The 14433-nt window shown below is 42.2% G+C and overlaps 1 protein-coding gene across 1 annotated transcript; it reads right to left on the minus strand.

Moving 5' to 3' along the window:
* Positions 1 to 8215: 8215 nt before the first annotated feature.
* Positions 8216 to 14134, minus strand: LOC101465367 (putative transcription factor ovo-like protein 3). Its single transcript, XM_076888938.1, has 4 exons — positions 13534 to 14134; positions 13160 to 13389; positions 11035 to 11224; positions 8216 to 8951 (listed from the first exon to the last, which is right to left on the minus strand). The coding sequence occupies exons 1-4, from the start codon at positions 13631 to 13633 to the stop codon at positions 8629 to 8631; spliced, it is 843 nt and encodes a 280-aa protein (XP_076745053.1). The 5' UTR covers positions 13634 to 14134; the 3' UTR covers positions 8216 to 8628.
* Positions 14135 to 14433: the final 299 nt, after the last annotated feature.

Raw genomic sequence — 14433 nt, forward strand, 5'->3', positions numbered from 1 at the left:
TTTAACACATCCCAAGTTCCTTTTATATTGTTTTTATTTTCATATAATCTTCTTCTATAATAAAGTTGTTTGCTCGTTCTTATAATATCAGTCAATTTATTTCTATATGCTTTATATCTTTGTTCCACTTCTTTTGTTTTTACTTTGATGAACTGTTTATACAGATTGTTTTTCTTTTTGCAAGCATTAATAATTCCTTTTGTGAGCCAAGGACTTTTTATCTTTTTTTTCTTTGTCATGTGTTCGTTTACAGGACAATGTTTATTGTACCACATAGTAAAAATATCTAGGAAATTATCATAAGCCTTGTCCACATCTCACTCTTCATACACCGAACTCCAATCTTGTTGTGCTAAATCGAAATTGAAGGCATGAATTGCTTTTTCATTTATTGTTCGCTTTGCTATCATGATCTTGGTATCTATTTTTTTTAAATCACAGTCACACAAAGTAAAAACTGGTAAGTGGTCAGTTATATCACAGACAAGCAGGCCACTATTAATTTGGAAATCCATGACATTAGTAAAAATATTGTCAATAATAGTGGCGCTATGTGAAGTTATTCTGCTTGGCTTTGTTATTGTTGGATATAGTGATAAGCTGTACATCGTGTCAGTAAAGTCATCAATGGCTTTTAACCTTGTTGGATTTAGCAAATCAATGTTAAAATCACCACAGATAAATAGTAATTTTTGGTTCACCGAAGCAAACGTTTTTTCTATCCATTCATTAAAAGTGTCAATACTTGAACTGGGTGTCCGATATATGCAACTTATTATAACATTTCTCTTTTTGTCATTCATAATCTCAATAGTCAAACATTCCAAAATTCCATCAATAGCCATAGACATAGTTGTTACAACATTATAGTTTATAGAGTTATGAACATATATAGCAACCCCGCCGCCCGCCTTATTTAATCTATTCATGTATTTTAAATCATATCCATTCAAACAAAAATCTATTCCTTTATCGACATTGAACCAAGTTTCAGTGATGGCTATAACACTAAAGGGGTGAGAAAATTGTTGTAAATAGTCCTTAATGAAATCAAAATTAGAGTACATACTTCTGTTGTTAAAGTGAATTAATGAGAGCTTCCCGTCTAGGTTAATTTCTTTTTCATATTGTTCCTGAGTGAAATAATTACAATTTTTAACAAAAGTAGAGAGAAAGTTACTTTCAGAATCTATTTCTGGATCTATTATATTATGCTCCTTATATTCACAATCTAGATCAATTACTTTCTGTTGAAGAATTGATTTCAACGTGTCCATGTCATTTCCTGGTGTAATTGATACATTGGTGTCAGTTATACTTGTCCAGATCCTCCATGTTCCTCACTATCAGTACTTTTGCCTCTTCTGGTGTCCCGTTTAGCTTAATGAAAATCTTACAATTTGTTACCCATGTATATTGTATTTTACCGTTCTTCTTCAGTTGCCTTGCCTTCCTCGCGATGTCTGCGTTTTTTCGTGTCAGATGCTCATTAATGAAAACGTCCGTGCCTTTCAGTTTGCGTCCTTGTTTCAGCAGTGCGACCTTGTTCTTCCGATTGACAAATCTCATAATGACGGCCGGCGGTCTGTCACTCCTCCTGGGCAGTGAGTGACATGCTTCTATGTGCTCCAGGTCCATCTCTATCCCCTTGCTTTGGAGGAAGGACGCCACCTGTTGCTCCACCGAGCGGGTCTCCTCGTTGCTGGGCTCCCCGACGAGCGCGGCTTGATTTTAATACCGCTGATGACCACGTCGTTCGTACGGGTGTACTGCTCCAGCTCATCCACCCGCCGCTCGAGATCCATGATCCGTCTGTCCTTCTCGGCATTTTGGAGGCGTAGCTGTTTTACCTCCTCCAGAAGCCCCAGAAGCAGCTCCTGCTGCGCCCTGACTGCGGCCACGTCTCCGCACAGCGCTCCGAGGGAGGTTTTAATGTCCTCAACCTCCTCTGGTGTTGGGCCTTTCTTGGGTGGCATACTGAAGCGAGAGCACGAGGCGGCCACCACGAGGGACCCGGAAGCGGAATTTCTGATGATGGCGCCTGGCTAGGCCTGCTGGCTGATGGTGGAGCCTGGCTGGGCCTGCTGGCTGATGGTGGAGCCTGGCTGTGGCCTGCTGGCTGATGGTGGAGCCTGGCTGTGGCCTGCTGGCTGATGGTGGATCCTGGCTGTGGCCTGCTGGCTGATGGAGGAGCCTGGCTGTGGCCTGCTGACTGATGGAGGAGCCTGGCTGGGCCTGCTGGCTGATGGAGGAGCCTGGCTGTGGCCTGCTGGCTGATGGTGGAGCCTGGCTGTGGCCTGCTGGCTGATGGTGGAGCCTGGCTGTGGCCTGCTGGCTGGGCCTGCTGGCTGATGGTGGAGCCTGGCTGTGGCCTGCTGGCTGGGCCTGCTGGCTGATGGTGGATCTTGGCTGTGGCCTGCTGGCTGATGGTGGAGCCTGGCTGTGGCCTGCAGAGCTATGGAGATGGTGGTGTCGATGGCACAAACAAAAGGCAGATGTCGCTGGATCAAATTTCCCCGGACAAGACACCATGAGTTCATGCCTGACTCTGAGCGTACAGTGTTAGAGGCGTGGCGATCAGACTTTAGCACCGTGGACCAAGAAGAACTTATAGACATACTTGATAACCACAGCTGCAGAAAGATACCAACAGCCTGCAATGCCACTGAAGTCCTATTGGAGCTTGCACACAAAACACTTGTCCAAGAGCCTGCCTACAGTGGGGCAAAAAAGTATTTAGTCAGCCACCGATTGTGCAAGTTCCCCCACTAAAATGATGACAGAGGTCAGTAATTTGCACCAGAGGTACACTTCAACTGTGAGAGACAGAATGTGGAAAAAAAAAATCCATGAATCCACATGGTAGGATTTGTAAAGAATTTATTCATAAATCAGGGTGGAAAATAAGTATTTGGTCAATAACAAAAATACAACTCAATACTTTGTAACATAACCTTTGTTGGCAATAACAGAGGTCAAACATTTACTATAGGTCTTTACCAGGTTTGCACACACAGTAGCTGGTATTTTGGCCCATTCCTCCATGCAGATCTTCTTGAGAGCAGTGATGTTTTGGGGCTGTCGCCGAGCAACACGGACTTTCAACTCCCGCCACAGATTTTCTATGGGGTTGAGGTCTGGAGACTGGCTAGGCCACTCCAGGACTTTCAAATGCTTCTTACGGAGCCACTCCTTTGTTGCCCGGGCGGTGTGTTTTGGATCATTGTCATGTTGGAAGACCCAGCCTCGTTTCATCTTCAAAGTTCTCACTGATGGAAGGAGGTTTTGGCTCACAATACATGGCCCCATTCATTCTGTCCTTAACACGGATCAGTCGTCCTGTCCCCTTGGCAGAAAAACAGCCCCATAGCATGATGTTTCCACCCCCATGCTTCACAGTAGGTATGGTGTTCTTGGGATGCAACTCAGTATTCTTCTTCCTCCAAACACGACGAGTTGAGTTTATACCAAAAAGTTCTACTTTGGTTTCATCTGACCACATGACATTCTCCCAATCCTCTGCTGTATCATCCATGTGCTCTCTGGCAAACTTCAGACGGGCCTGGACATGCACTGGCTTCAGCAGCGGAACACGTCTGGCACTGCGGGATTTGATTCCCTGCCGTTGTAGTGTGTTACTGATGGTGACCTTTGTTACTTTGGTCCCAGCTCTCTGCAGGTCATTCACCAGGTCCCCCCGTGTGGTTCTGGGATCTTTGCTCACCGTTCTCATGATCATTTTGACCCCACGGGATGAGATCTTGCGTGGAGCCCCAGATCGAGTGAGATTATCAGTGGTCTTGTATGTCTTCCATTTTCTGATGATTGCTCCCACAGTTGATTTTTTCACACCAAGCTGCTTGCCTATTGTAGATTCACTCTTCCCACTCTGGTGCAGGTCTACAATACTTTTCCTGGTGTCCTTCGTAAGCTCTTTGGTCTTGGCCATGGCGGAGTTTGGAGTCTGACTGTTTGCGGCTGTGGACAGGTGTCTTTTATACAGATAATGAGTTCAAACAGGTGCCATTCATACAGGTAACGAGTGGGGGACAGAAAAGCTTCTTACAGAAGACGTTACAGGTCTGTGAGAGCCAGAGATTTTCCTTGTTTGAGGTGACCAAATACTTATTTTCCACCCTAATTTATGAATAAATTCTTTACAAATCCTACCATGTGAATTCATGGATTTTTTTTTCACATTCTGTCTCTCACAGTTGAAGTGTACCTCTGGTGCAAATTACTGACCTCTGTCATCATTTTAGGTGGGGGAACTTGCACAATCGGTGGCTGACTAAATACTTTTTTGCCCCACTGTATGTCTTTGTGCTCCCCTTTTCCCTGTTAATGCCCTATCGGCCCCCCTGGCTAAACTTTGCTAGATCCGCCCCTGCACAGTTACCAGCGTCAGCTACGTAAAAACAGATCCTGGTGTAGAACGTAATATTAAATAAATTCTAACAACAGCTTATCAAGCTTAAACGTGCTGCTGTTGTTTATCCACTGGTTTCCTCTTTCTGGTGCAAAGTGGGACAAAAACAAACAAGAGAGACGGACTCGCGACAGAAAAGCCGATCAGCTGATCATTAAGCAGTTTCGTGATTGAAGTAGCAGCAAGAAGAGGCAGTCGCCCCATATATCGTTTGTTAAGCTTAATGCAGGAATGCTTTACAAACATTCAGAGATGGACTTACACACTTGCTTTACTTCTCTCGGGATAACTTTGTCGGAGATGAATTGCCGCGTTGCTAGCGAAGCTCCAAATGCTATCCAGACCACCGACAGGTCCCGCATGCCACAGCCGCTCTATCACGTGATGCATACTACTCCGACGTGCTAACGTTGTGAGGCGAGTTACGGCGTGTTGCAAGTTTTGTGAGGTGCTTTCGTGATATTTAATGGATCGGATTACATTTTTTATTTTTCTCCGATATCCGATCCAGTAATTTCGGTCAGTATCCCACCGATACCGATACGTAATATGATAAATATGATAAATGACCAGAATTGTAATATTTCTGACTGAGGCAAAACTTTCCAGATTCCAATCAAATTGAATCGGATCCTGTATCGAATCAAAAATGATTCTACAAATCAGTGACGATGCAGCCGTACTCAGCCCCCTAAACATTTTCCCTTTCCAGTTCACAATCAATCCTACCCCTAGGTCAAAAATATGTATAGGACAATTGGCCTAATCTAATATTTTGTATGAACCTGTCCAGCTGTCCAGTGATTGAATGACAAGTAGATGGAGGCAGGACTTCACAGCAGGGGCATACTCCATAATGTGGTGTGCATTATCATATGTATAATATATATATTTCTCACTTATTGTATTTACCAACATCAAGGAGTTATGAGCAAAGGAAGGCCACACCATAGTGCATGTTTAAATAGGGAAAGTTTATTCATCAAAATGTATTACGCAAATACACATTACATTTTTTTTCAGCCCCCCAATCGAGAAAACAAAACCAATTACATGTTCAAAGCAACGGAACGGTGGCCCAATATCAGAGAGAACTCCACTCTTGAGTGAGCAGTGATAATTGAGCAGTCCGTTTTATTTTGCAGATTCAAGCTGCTCTTCAAAATTTTCGCCACCAGATGTCACCGGAGAGGACTGTGTTGAAAAGCTTTGAGTAATGAACCGTTTTTCAATACAAGCTTCAGTGTTTCAGAAAGCTTCATTTGGCCATCACTAATAATAATTAACAAAACTTCAAACAAACATATGACAAACTGACCTGCTGAAATGACACACGGGGGAACTTAAATACTGGTTTAGCTAAACCAAATGACACACATGGGGGGAAAACAAAATGGCTATAAGCAACTAATACAAAACAATTAAACAAACATGAAACACCCCCCAGGCAATGAAGCATGTGGTGCAATCCAATTAGGCTGTCAGTGGTACTTCAGGTCTCCCAGCCCTTTGCCACACCTTTTGCCAGACAGGAGGAGAAGCCAACCCCCAGGTAACTCAAACAAAGAAAGATGTATTAATATAACATAAAACAGAACTTTGACCTTGCAAGGTTAATATGTGTGCACGCCATATAAACATTGGAAGGTGTGATGGAAAAATAAATACATTTAATAAAGAAACAATATTGAACAATAAGTAGAATATTTTAAAGTAGTGACTGTAAATTAAATTAAGTGAATCAACGGGTGGTGAGGTGTGGAGCTTACCATGTGTGGCATGCCATCACACCTGATAAAGTGTGTTTCTGCCAAATGATGATGTTTGTGGTGAAAGTCAGTATTGTTTTTTACTAACTGTTCTGAAGACGTAGCAGGACGTGTCATTTGCAGGCCTGGCCACAAGAGGGTGGTCACAAACTTGGCTTAGTGCAGACAAACCAGTTATAACCAGTTCAGCCATATACTTCTTCTGGGTTAGGTTGATCAGGTTTAATGCTTATGTCCATGTGTGTTCACCGAGGGAGCTGTAAGGTACAATGTAGCATTGTACCTTACCAGAATATGTTAGTGTGCCTCAGTGAATTACACTTTTCCCACTCAAGTCCTGTGGAGTCATCTGAATAGGAAGAACATGATCCAGGCAGTCAACACCTATGCCGCACCATGACATTTACTACTGTCAGATAATGGAAGTGGCTGATATTGAAAAATACTACAAATTGCTGGATAAAGCTGGACTGAAAGACAACACAGAGGTACTAAGCTGGAAGCACAGAAACAAGCTCTAAGCACAAGATCCATAGAAGCTGGGCTCTTTCATACCAGGCAAGACCCCAGGTGCAGACTGTGCAAATATAGCTCTGAGACGATCCAGCACATAACAGCAGGGTGCAAGATGCTAGCACGCAGGGCATGCATGGAACGCCATAACCTTGTGGCCAGCATAGTATACAGAAACAATTAGGGCATGCATGGAACGCATAGAGGCTGAGTATGGCCTGGAAGTCAAAGGGTCAAAGGATACACTGAGAATGACCGAGCTAAGATCCAGTGGGGCTTCCAGACAAACTAGCGATGGCCAAACTACTGGAATAGTAGTGTTGGGCAAGCAGAGGAAGTCAGCTAGATGTAACATTAGCAAGTGATAGCAACATCAGGAAGAAGAAACATCAGAAACTCAAGAAAATTCAAGAGCTGAGAGAGGAGCTAGAGAAGATATGGAGGGTGAAGGTAACAGAGCCCCCCGCCCAGGAGAAATAAAGATACTGCACAGGCCCCTCAAGCTCCAAGGCCTCTGGTAGAGGACAAATGCATGAAGGATAAGAGACCATCTGAAGGGGTGAGTGGGGAATTATACATACACACACACACACACACACACACACACACACACACACACACACACACACACACACTTATTTCTCACTAATTCCCTAGATCTAGATTACTAAACTAGTAATCTGGCATACTGGGTGCCCGATGCCTGATGGACTGACACACGTGTGGGCTGATGGGTATATATATAATGTTTTAAATATAATTTGATATAGGGGCAGCATGGTGGCACGGTAATTAGCACTGTTGCCTCACAGCCTGAGTTCAATTCCCCCATCAGGCCAGGGTCTTTCTGTGTGGCGTTTGGATGTTCTCACGGTGTTTGTGTGGCTTCTCCCAGGTACTCCCACACTCCAAAGACATGCAGTTAGTGTAGATGGGTTAATTGGAAACACTAAATTGCCCACAGGTGTGAATGTGGTAGTGAATGTGAGTGCGACTGGTTGTCTCCTGTTTATATGTTAGCTCTGTGACAGACTGGCAACCTGTCCAGGGTGTACCCTGCCTCTTGCCCTAAGACAGCTGGGATAGGCTCCAGCGCCCCCCACGGCCCTAAAAAGGATAAGTGGAAATGAATGGATGGATAATTTTATATAATTATATAGGCTATGTGCCAGCTTGAAGGGCTGTTGTGCACCAGCACTGACAGCAACCCGTTCTTTACTTTTCATTAGTAATGCTGAATTGCCCAACCAAATCACTTAAAGCAACCAGCCCCATCCCTACCGTTCTTTTCAGAGAGAAAAAAATAAAGTAAAAATAGATACAGCAAAGTCCTCACTGTTGGTAGCATCAACTATAGAGAAGTGCATGATAAGGGACAGCAGAAAACAACCCACAAGCACAGGTGCATATTAGATTTATCAAAGTAGTAGTAGTAAAAAGAACTTCGCACCACCTTAAGGTAAGGGTAAATTTAGTTTTATTTCCAAAATATATATAAGTTCAGTGGTTCTTCCTATTACAAAAATATAAATGACAATAAAATCAGTTTTGCAAGGCTGCTTTTCTAATAACTGAAAGAAAACACAACATAACGTACCTATACCTACCTAACTGTTAATGAAAAGTATTTATTTTTTCCGAGCAAACATTTGGAATTTCTTTATTAGTACTGCTAACTTAACAGGTCAGGCTTAGTAGATTACAGATAGATTAAAAACATTAAGAATAATGTACAAACCTTCATTTTTATTTTAAGGTTTTGATTAAAAGCATTTGCTAAAAGCAAAACAGTAAATAAGCACAAAAGGGTATTAGCGCAAGTATACTGACACACATGGCCTACATATTACACAAGGGAATACTTACTTCTGAATAGTTTTGTAAGATCTATGAAATAATGTAGCATTAGAATAAAACCTACATGTAGTATGCAGAGGCTGGGTAGAGCAAATAGGGACTGAGTTTACGATCTTCTGATGGAAAGGTGCTGTTCTCATGAGCCTGACGACGGTAGTACCTGCGGAGAGCAGGGCTGCCAGGGTGGCATTGTCTCACATGGAGGAAGTACTCATCAGGCCGGCTTGATGTATAACCACAATCCTCACATACAAAGATCTTGGAGCGTCTCTGGCGGTAAGCATACTGCTGATGTACGCCATGAATCTTTCTCATATGCGACTCCAGAGAGCAACGCTGTGTGAAAGCTTTCTCACACAGCTCACACTTGTAGGGACGGATACCTGTAGCAGTGAGAGACAAAAGACAGTTTCTCCTTTAAGCTTTCCACCAAGGCTGACATTGTCAGAGAGCTCATGTAATGACTGAACGCAGATTTTCCATTTATTTAAATTTTTTGTTGTTGATTTCCGTTAATGCCAGTCACTTTAAAGTTACTGTAAATCCCACAAAGGAATTCTTGGAGATTTCAACCAATTGTAAAAAGCTTGGAAAGAAAGTGACTGGACTTCTTAAAGTTTTTTTTAAGACGTTTCATCTGTCATCCACAAAGCTTCTTTAGGTTTAAAACCAAATGATGGAGACTCCCAGGTATTTAAACCCTAGCGCAGGGGTGGGGAACTCCAGGCCTCAAGGGCCGGTGTCCTGCAGGTTTTAGATGTGTCCTTGAACCAACACAGCTAATTTAAATGGATGAGAGGTGAACGGTCTTTAAAAATCTTGAAGATGTTCAGTCACTTTTCTTTCCAAGCTTCTTAGATTACCATGAACTGGATGACTAAGAACCTACATTTCAATCAAGTGCAACTAATGATACACAGCAAACCCATTAATCCCTTAATTATATTATCAATAACATATATAATAAAATGTACTCCCTTGTAATAAAATTGATTGTGATTCTTTTAACCCTTCTTTGGCCCTGGGACCATTTTTGGTCCCTTTAGTTTTTCAGTTACAAGCCATTTGCACTGTGTTGAATGGAATATAGCCAAATTCTCTAAAAAAAAGTTTGGCATAATTTCATTTCAAAATTCAAGTCTGACTTCCTTAAATTAGCTTCAGTGGCTAAGCTAACAATACACATCCTCTTAGAGCCCTAGGGACCATTTTTGGCCCATTGACTTCCATTATAAACGCTATTTTTCACTGCAGAATTATTACCGTTAATGTCTTGGTGATTACTTATGTCTCCGTCTCGTTTTGGTCTATGAGCCTTAGAGTTGTAATTTTTTTATTTGTCCACCGGGTGGCGCCCTTGCTCCACATTTGATCCCTGCTGGAAAACAGCGGGCTGCTTGGACAGACCTGCGGGAAACGAAGCCTCATTTCCGGCGTGCAGCAGCGGCTTCGCCCGCTGATCGGGCGGGACCATTTTTCGGTCCCTAGGACCGTTAGAGGGTGCTTTTTTTTTTTTTAGTCAACAGGAAATTACGTATTTGTTGTCACGTGGTATCGGACGTGTGGGCTGGAAAAAGCAGTCCCCGGTGATCGTGCCCCGGTGATTGTCGCGACTTACCCCGGCAACATGCACTTATTTCGGCCTAGAGGAGGAGCATTTGCCGCCTGGAGACCATTTTCTGGTCCTGAAAAAAATAAATAAAAGGCGATCGAAATGACTGTTGGTGCCAATCTTTAGTCCATCTAAAGGCCTAATTATAATAACAATTGAATATTACCTCAAATGTTTTTTTTTGGAAAATATTCAAGTTTTATGTTTTTTGGGGCAAAAAAGCAGTGCGCTCATGTGACGAAACCGGGATATAAAGGGTTAAAATCCGCGAAATGTAATTAAAACTTGACATGAATATTTCAAGGAGAAGTAGGTCTAAAAGATTGGCTAATTTAAAGTGGAATAAAATATTAATATATAAATTTTTTATAGCACTTTTTTGGGCGTGGTCGATTAGGACCGATAGTGTGTGCATTTTATGAAATGCGCTCCTGCAAAAAAAATAAAAGGCGATCGAAATGACTGTTGGTGCCAATCTTTGGTCCATCTAAAGGCCTAATTATAATAACAAACAAATATTACTTCAAATGTTTTTTTTGGAAAATATTTAGTTTTTTGTTTTTTGGGGCTAAAAAAACAGGGCGCTCATGTAATAAAACTGGGATTTAAAGGGTTAAAACAATGAAAATATAATTAAAACTTTATATGAATATTTCAGGGAGAAGTAGTTTTAAAAGACTGACCAATTTAAAGTGGAAAAAAATATGAATATATAATCTTTTTATTGCACTTTTGGGGCGGGACCATTTTTGGTCCCCAGGGCTCTAAAGGGATGCATTTTTAAGGGTCAGCGAAGGGTTTTAATTTGATAAAGATTAGTGGATTCAACAAAATACATTTAGAACATTCCTAACCTGTGTGTGTTCGCATATGTCTCTTTAGGTCGAAGGTATCATTGAATCCTTTGCCACAGAACCGACAAGGATGCCTCTTCACCAAGCTGTGGCACTTCAAGTGGCGGGTTAACATGCGTTGTAGAGGGAAGATCTTGTGGCACACTGAGCAAACAAAGTCACCTGAGACAGGGGAAGTACGGGGACGTGGCTGATGGGAAGAGAACTACTGAATAAATATGACAAAACTTCACTGTAACAATCATCTTTTCTCTGCTCTGTTTAGCTTACAAGTAACAGTATCTTATCTATTTGCATGATTGGACAGGGAACTCAAATGTCATTCCTTGAATCTGCTGGAGCCACTTGCCCAGTTTGAGGGTCACCACTCCGATTACCACTGTTGCCTATATATATGGAAAAATGAATTCTGCTGTCTACCAAAACATCCTGACGGAGAATGTCTGGTCATCTGTTCATGACCTCAAGCTGAAGCCCCCTTAGGTTCCTGACCTGAGATTCTGTGGCATGACCTTAATAAGGTGGTTCATGCTCAAAAACCCTCTAATACAGTGGTTTCCAAACTTTTTTTGCTAGGCCCCCTTTGTTTTACAAGAAAAATGTTCGCGCCCCCCACCATGTGCCTTTTTTCACGTCACGCTGTGTGACACATTATTGTTTACATGAGATGAATTGCGGATAGAGACAAAATACTGTTAATCTTACCATCTTCAGGTTTTACACGCTTGCATATACACACGTAGTTACTGTCCCTCCATTTAGAAAGGCAGAGGCGTCACAGTGTAATTATTTTACGTGTAGTTGTTTTTTTCCTGTGTAATATTCAACATTGCTATTAATACATTTTTCAAAAAATGCCTCTCTGTGCAAAATGGGTTCAAAAACATAAACAACTGTGGGATCCTGTTTGTCTGTGGTTTGGACAAGGGGAACAAATTGTGGCAGGATCAGCCTGATGTTATTTGTATCTCACTGTAACTTTAATGTATAAAGAACTAACATCTCCAAAATGTCAGGAATAGTTAGTCATTACAAGAAGTGTTTGTGAACTAAAAATCAAGAATGTGGGATTCTGTTTGTCCGTGATTTGGAGAGCCCAGCGCGTGCTCTCAACGCAGGGAAAACCAAGGCAGGGTAGACCTACCTTGGCACTTGTGTAGGTGAAACCAAAAGGAAGATATGCTTCACCATATTTTCTAGTCTTTGACTTGGAAGGATATTGGTTTGGAAACATATTTGGTGTTTTGGAGGAAGGAAGGTTCAGAGTTTAAGTAGTCATCATCATGGGCTCATCCGATTAGAATGAGAATAAACAGTCAATCATTTACAGGTTTTGTCATTTTATTGAATTATGGTTAAAGGAAGGAAAGACACACATGGACGGCTATCTCTCAGCTGCCGCCGCATGTGGGAGTGAAGAAAGAGTGAGGGGTAGGTGAGTGCAGTCCTTATATAACGAGTGACAGGTGAGCGCAATTAAGGCCAAGCACCACACCCAATCAAAGGTGAGGAAAAGAAACAAGGTGCATCTGGTGAAGTGAATGTGCTAAAAGGTGAGCCTTTACAACATTTGGCGATGCTTCATATCCTGCTTTGCGTTTGTGTGTGTATATTATGAACTCAATCAATCAAAAAAAAAAATGTAGTTATGGTTGTATTGAACTGAACTGATTTCCCAAGCACAGTGCATCTACCCCCCCCCCCCCCCCCCCCCCCCCCCCCCCCCAAACATACAAAGTTGTGATGAAAGCCACATATATATATCAAGTGGAAGAGAAAAAAATTACCCAGAGAATGTAATATAGGATATTACCCTTTCACTGATTACTGATTGAATTCACTACCATCTCATGCTTTTGAACTGTAAGCTCCAACAAACACCTCTGTTAACTCTGTGTCTTACATCACAAAAAATGTGAGTCTGATGATGCATATATTCCAAAGGCAGTCGTCTGTGGTCCTGCCTAAGGTCATGTCCTAAGAATCCTTGCCCAAATTTCTAACCTCCTACTAGTCCACCACTAGTCCAACAGTCACATGATGCTAATAACTATGCACTAAACACTGGGTTAGTTGTTCACATTAAAGGAGTGATATTGTATTTTGGCAAGAAAACCTTTCTCACCTTTGCTCTGCTGACCAGTGCCATTGTACTGGGATGGTAGGAGCCCCGGAGCATCACAGTAGACCAGTCCGGCCTGGTATCAGCTCTTGGTCCTCCCAGTCCTGCTAAAGGTACTGGCACTATAATTCCTCTTGTTGCATCACGTCCTGAGGGGATTACTGGCTGAGGCATGGCGGCAGGCTCTTGGGTGCCAGGACTGCAGGATATCTGTTTTTCAATATTTTCACTCACTATGTAGTTAGATAGATAGACAGATAGGTAGATTACATGACTAAATTACGACATTGAAGTAAATTACTGTGATACAGACTAATTGTTACGGCTTTAACATTTTGACAGCAGAAATTAAACTTGAAGCCACTTGAAATTCATACCTTGTGGATTTTCTTCTTTCCACTCATGTTGTTCTGATTCTTTCCACTGCCATGCTCCACATGGCCCACGTTTCTTTTTCACAAGGAAAGACCTTGGCATCCTTTAAATCTGTCACTTCTTGGTTTTCTTCTATTTCCTGACCTCTCTCTTATTTAAACGTTGCCCCCTGATCCTGTCACAGTGCTAAGAGATTTAATTTGCTAATGTCCAGTGTTCTGCTCTTACAAGTGCAACCATCTCCTTTGACAGTCAGCAAGTAGAGTGTCCTAGTAAAATCACAGCACTCATTTTCATAACACTCTCTGGAAAGGATGGTGAATGTTTTAGCTCTGGTAAAGGATGGGCGGTTGGAGCGTCACTCTTAGCAGGAGTACACCTGTGCTGATTGTGCGTGTGTGCCATTTTAACTGGTCCTCCACCAGTTTTGCATGTCAGGTAGTGAGAATCCGGGGAGCTTCACATTCAAGTGGCCCTTGGCATGCAAATTTTTGGATCTGGACCAAGCCCTGGCCCCAGACAAAGGGCATGGCCTAAGTAACAGGAGCAAGCACAGTGGAGCCACAGCCTTAACTGCTAGGTAAATCAGCCCTTTCTCTTTTTTATGGCTTTTCTGTTGCAGTTGTTTGAAGGAATTATAGAGCTTCTTTGAACGCATACAAAGGACATTCATACTCAATAAAAAAGATGGCAAGCACTTGCAGTCTATTGACTGAATTGTTTACATAATTGCATATATGATGGCACCTTTTGTGTTGTCCCCTGGTACTTGCACAGTGAATATAGGAATAATTTACACCCTCTGTAGCACTGAACAGAAAAGCATTATATGGAAATATATGACAGTGAAAAAAGTATCCAGTATCCAGAAGTCTGTTAGATACTGATTAGGCAACATGAAC

This window comes from Maylandia zebra, linkage group LG10 (genome assembly GCF_041146795.1).
Source record: "Maylandia zebra isolate NMK-2024a linkage group LG10, Mzebra_GT3a, whole genome shotgun sequence".
In the NCBI taxonomy this organism is placed as follows: Eukaryota; Metazoa; Chordata; class Actinopteri; order Cichliformes; family Cichlidae; genus Maylandia; species Maylandia zebra.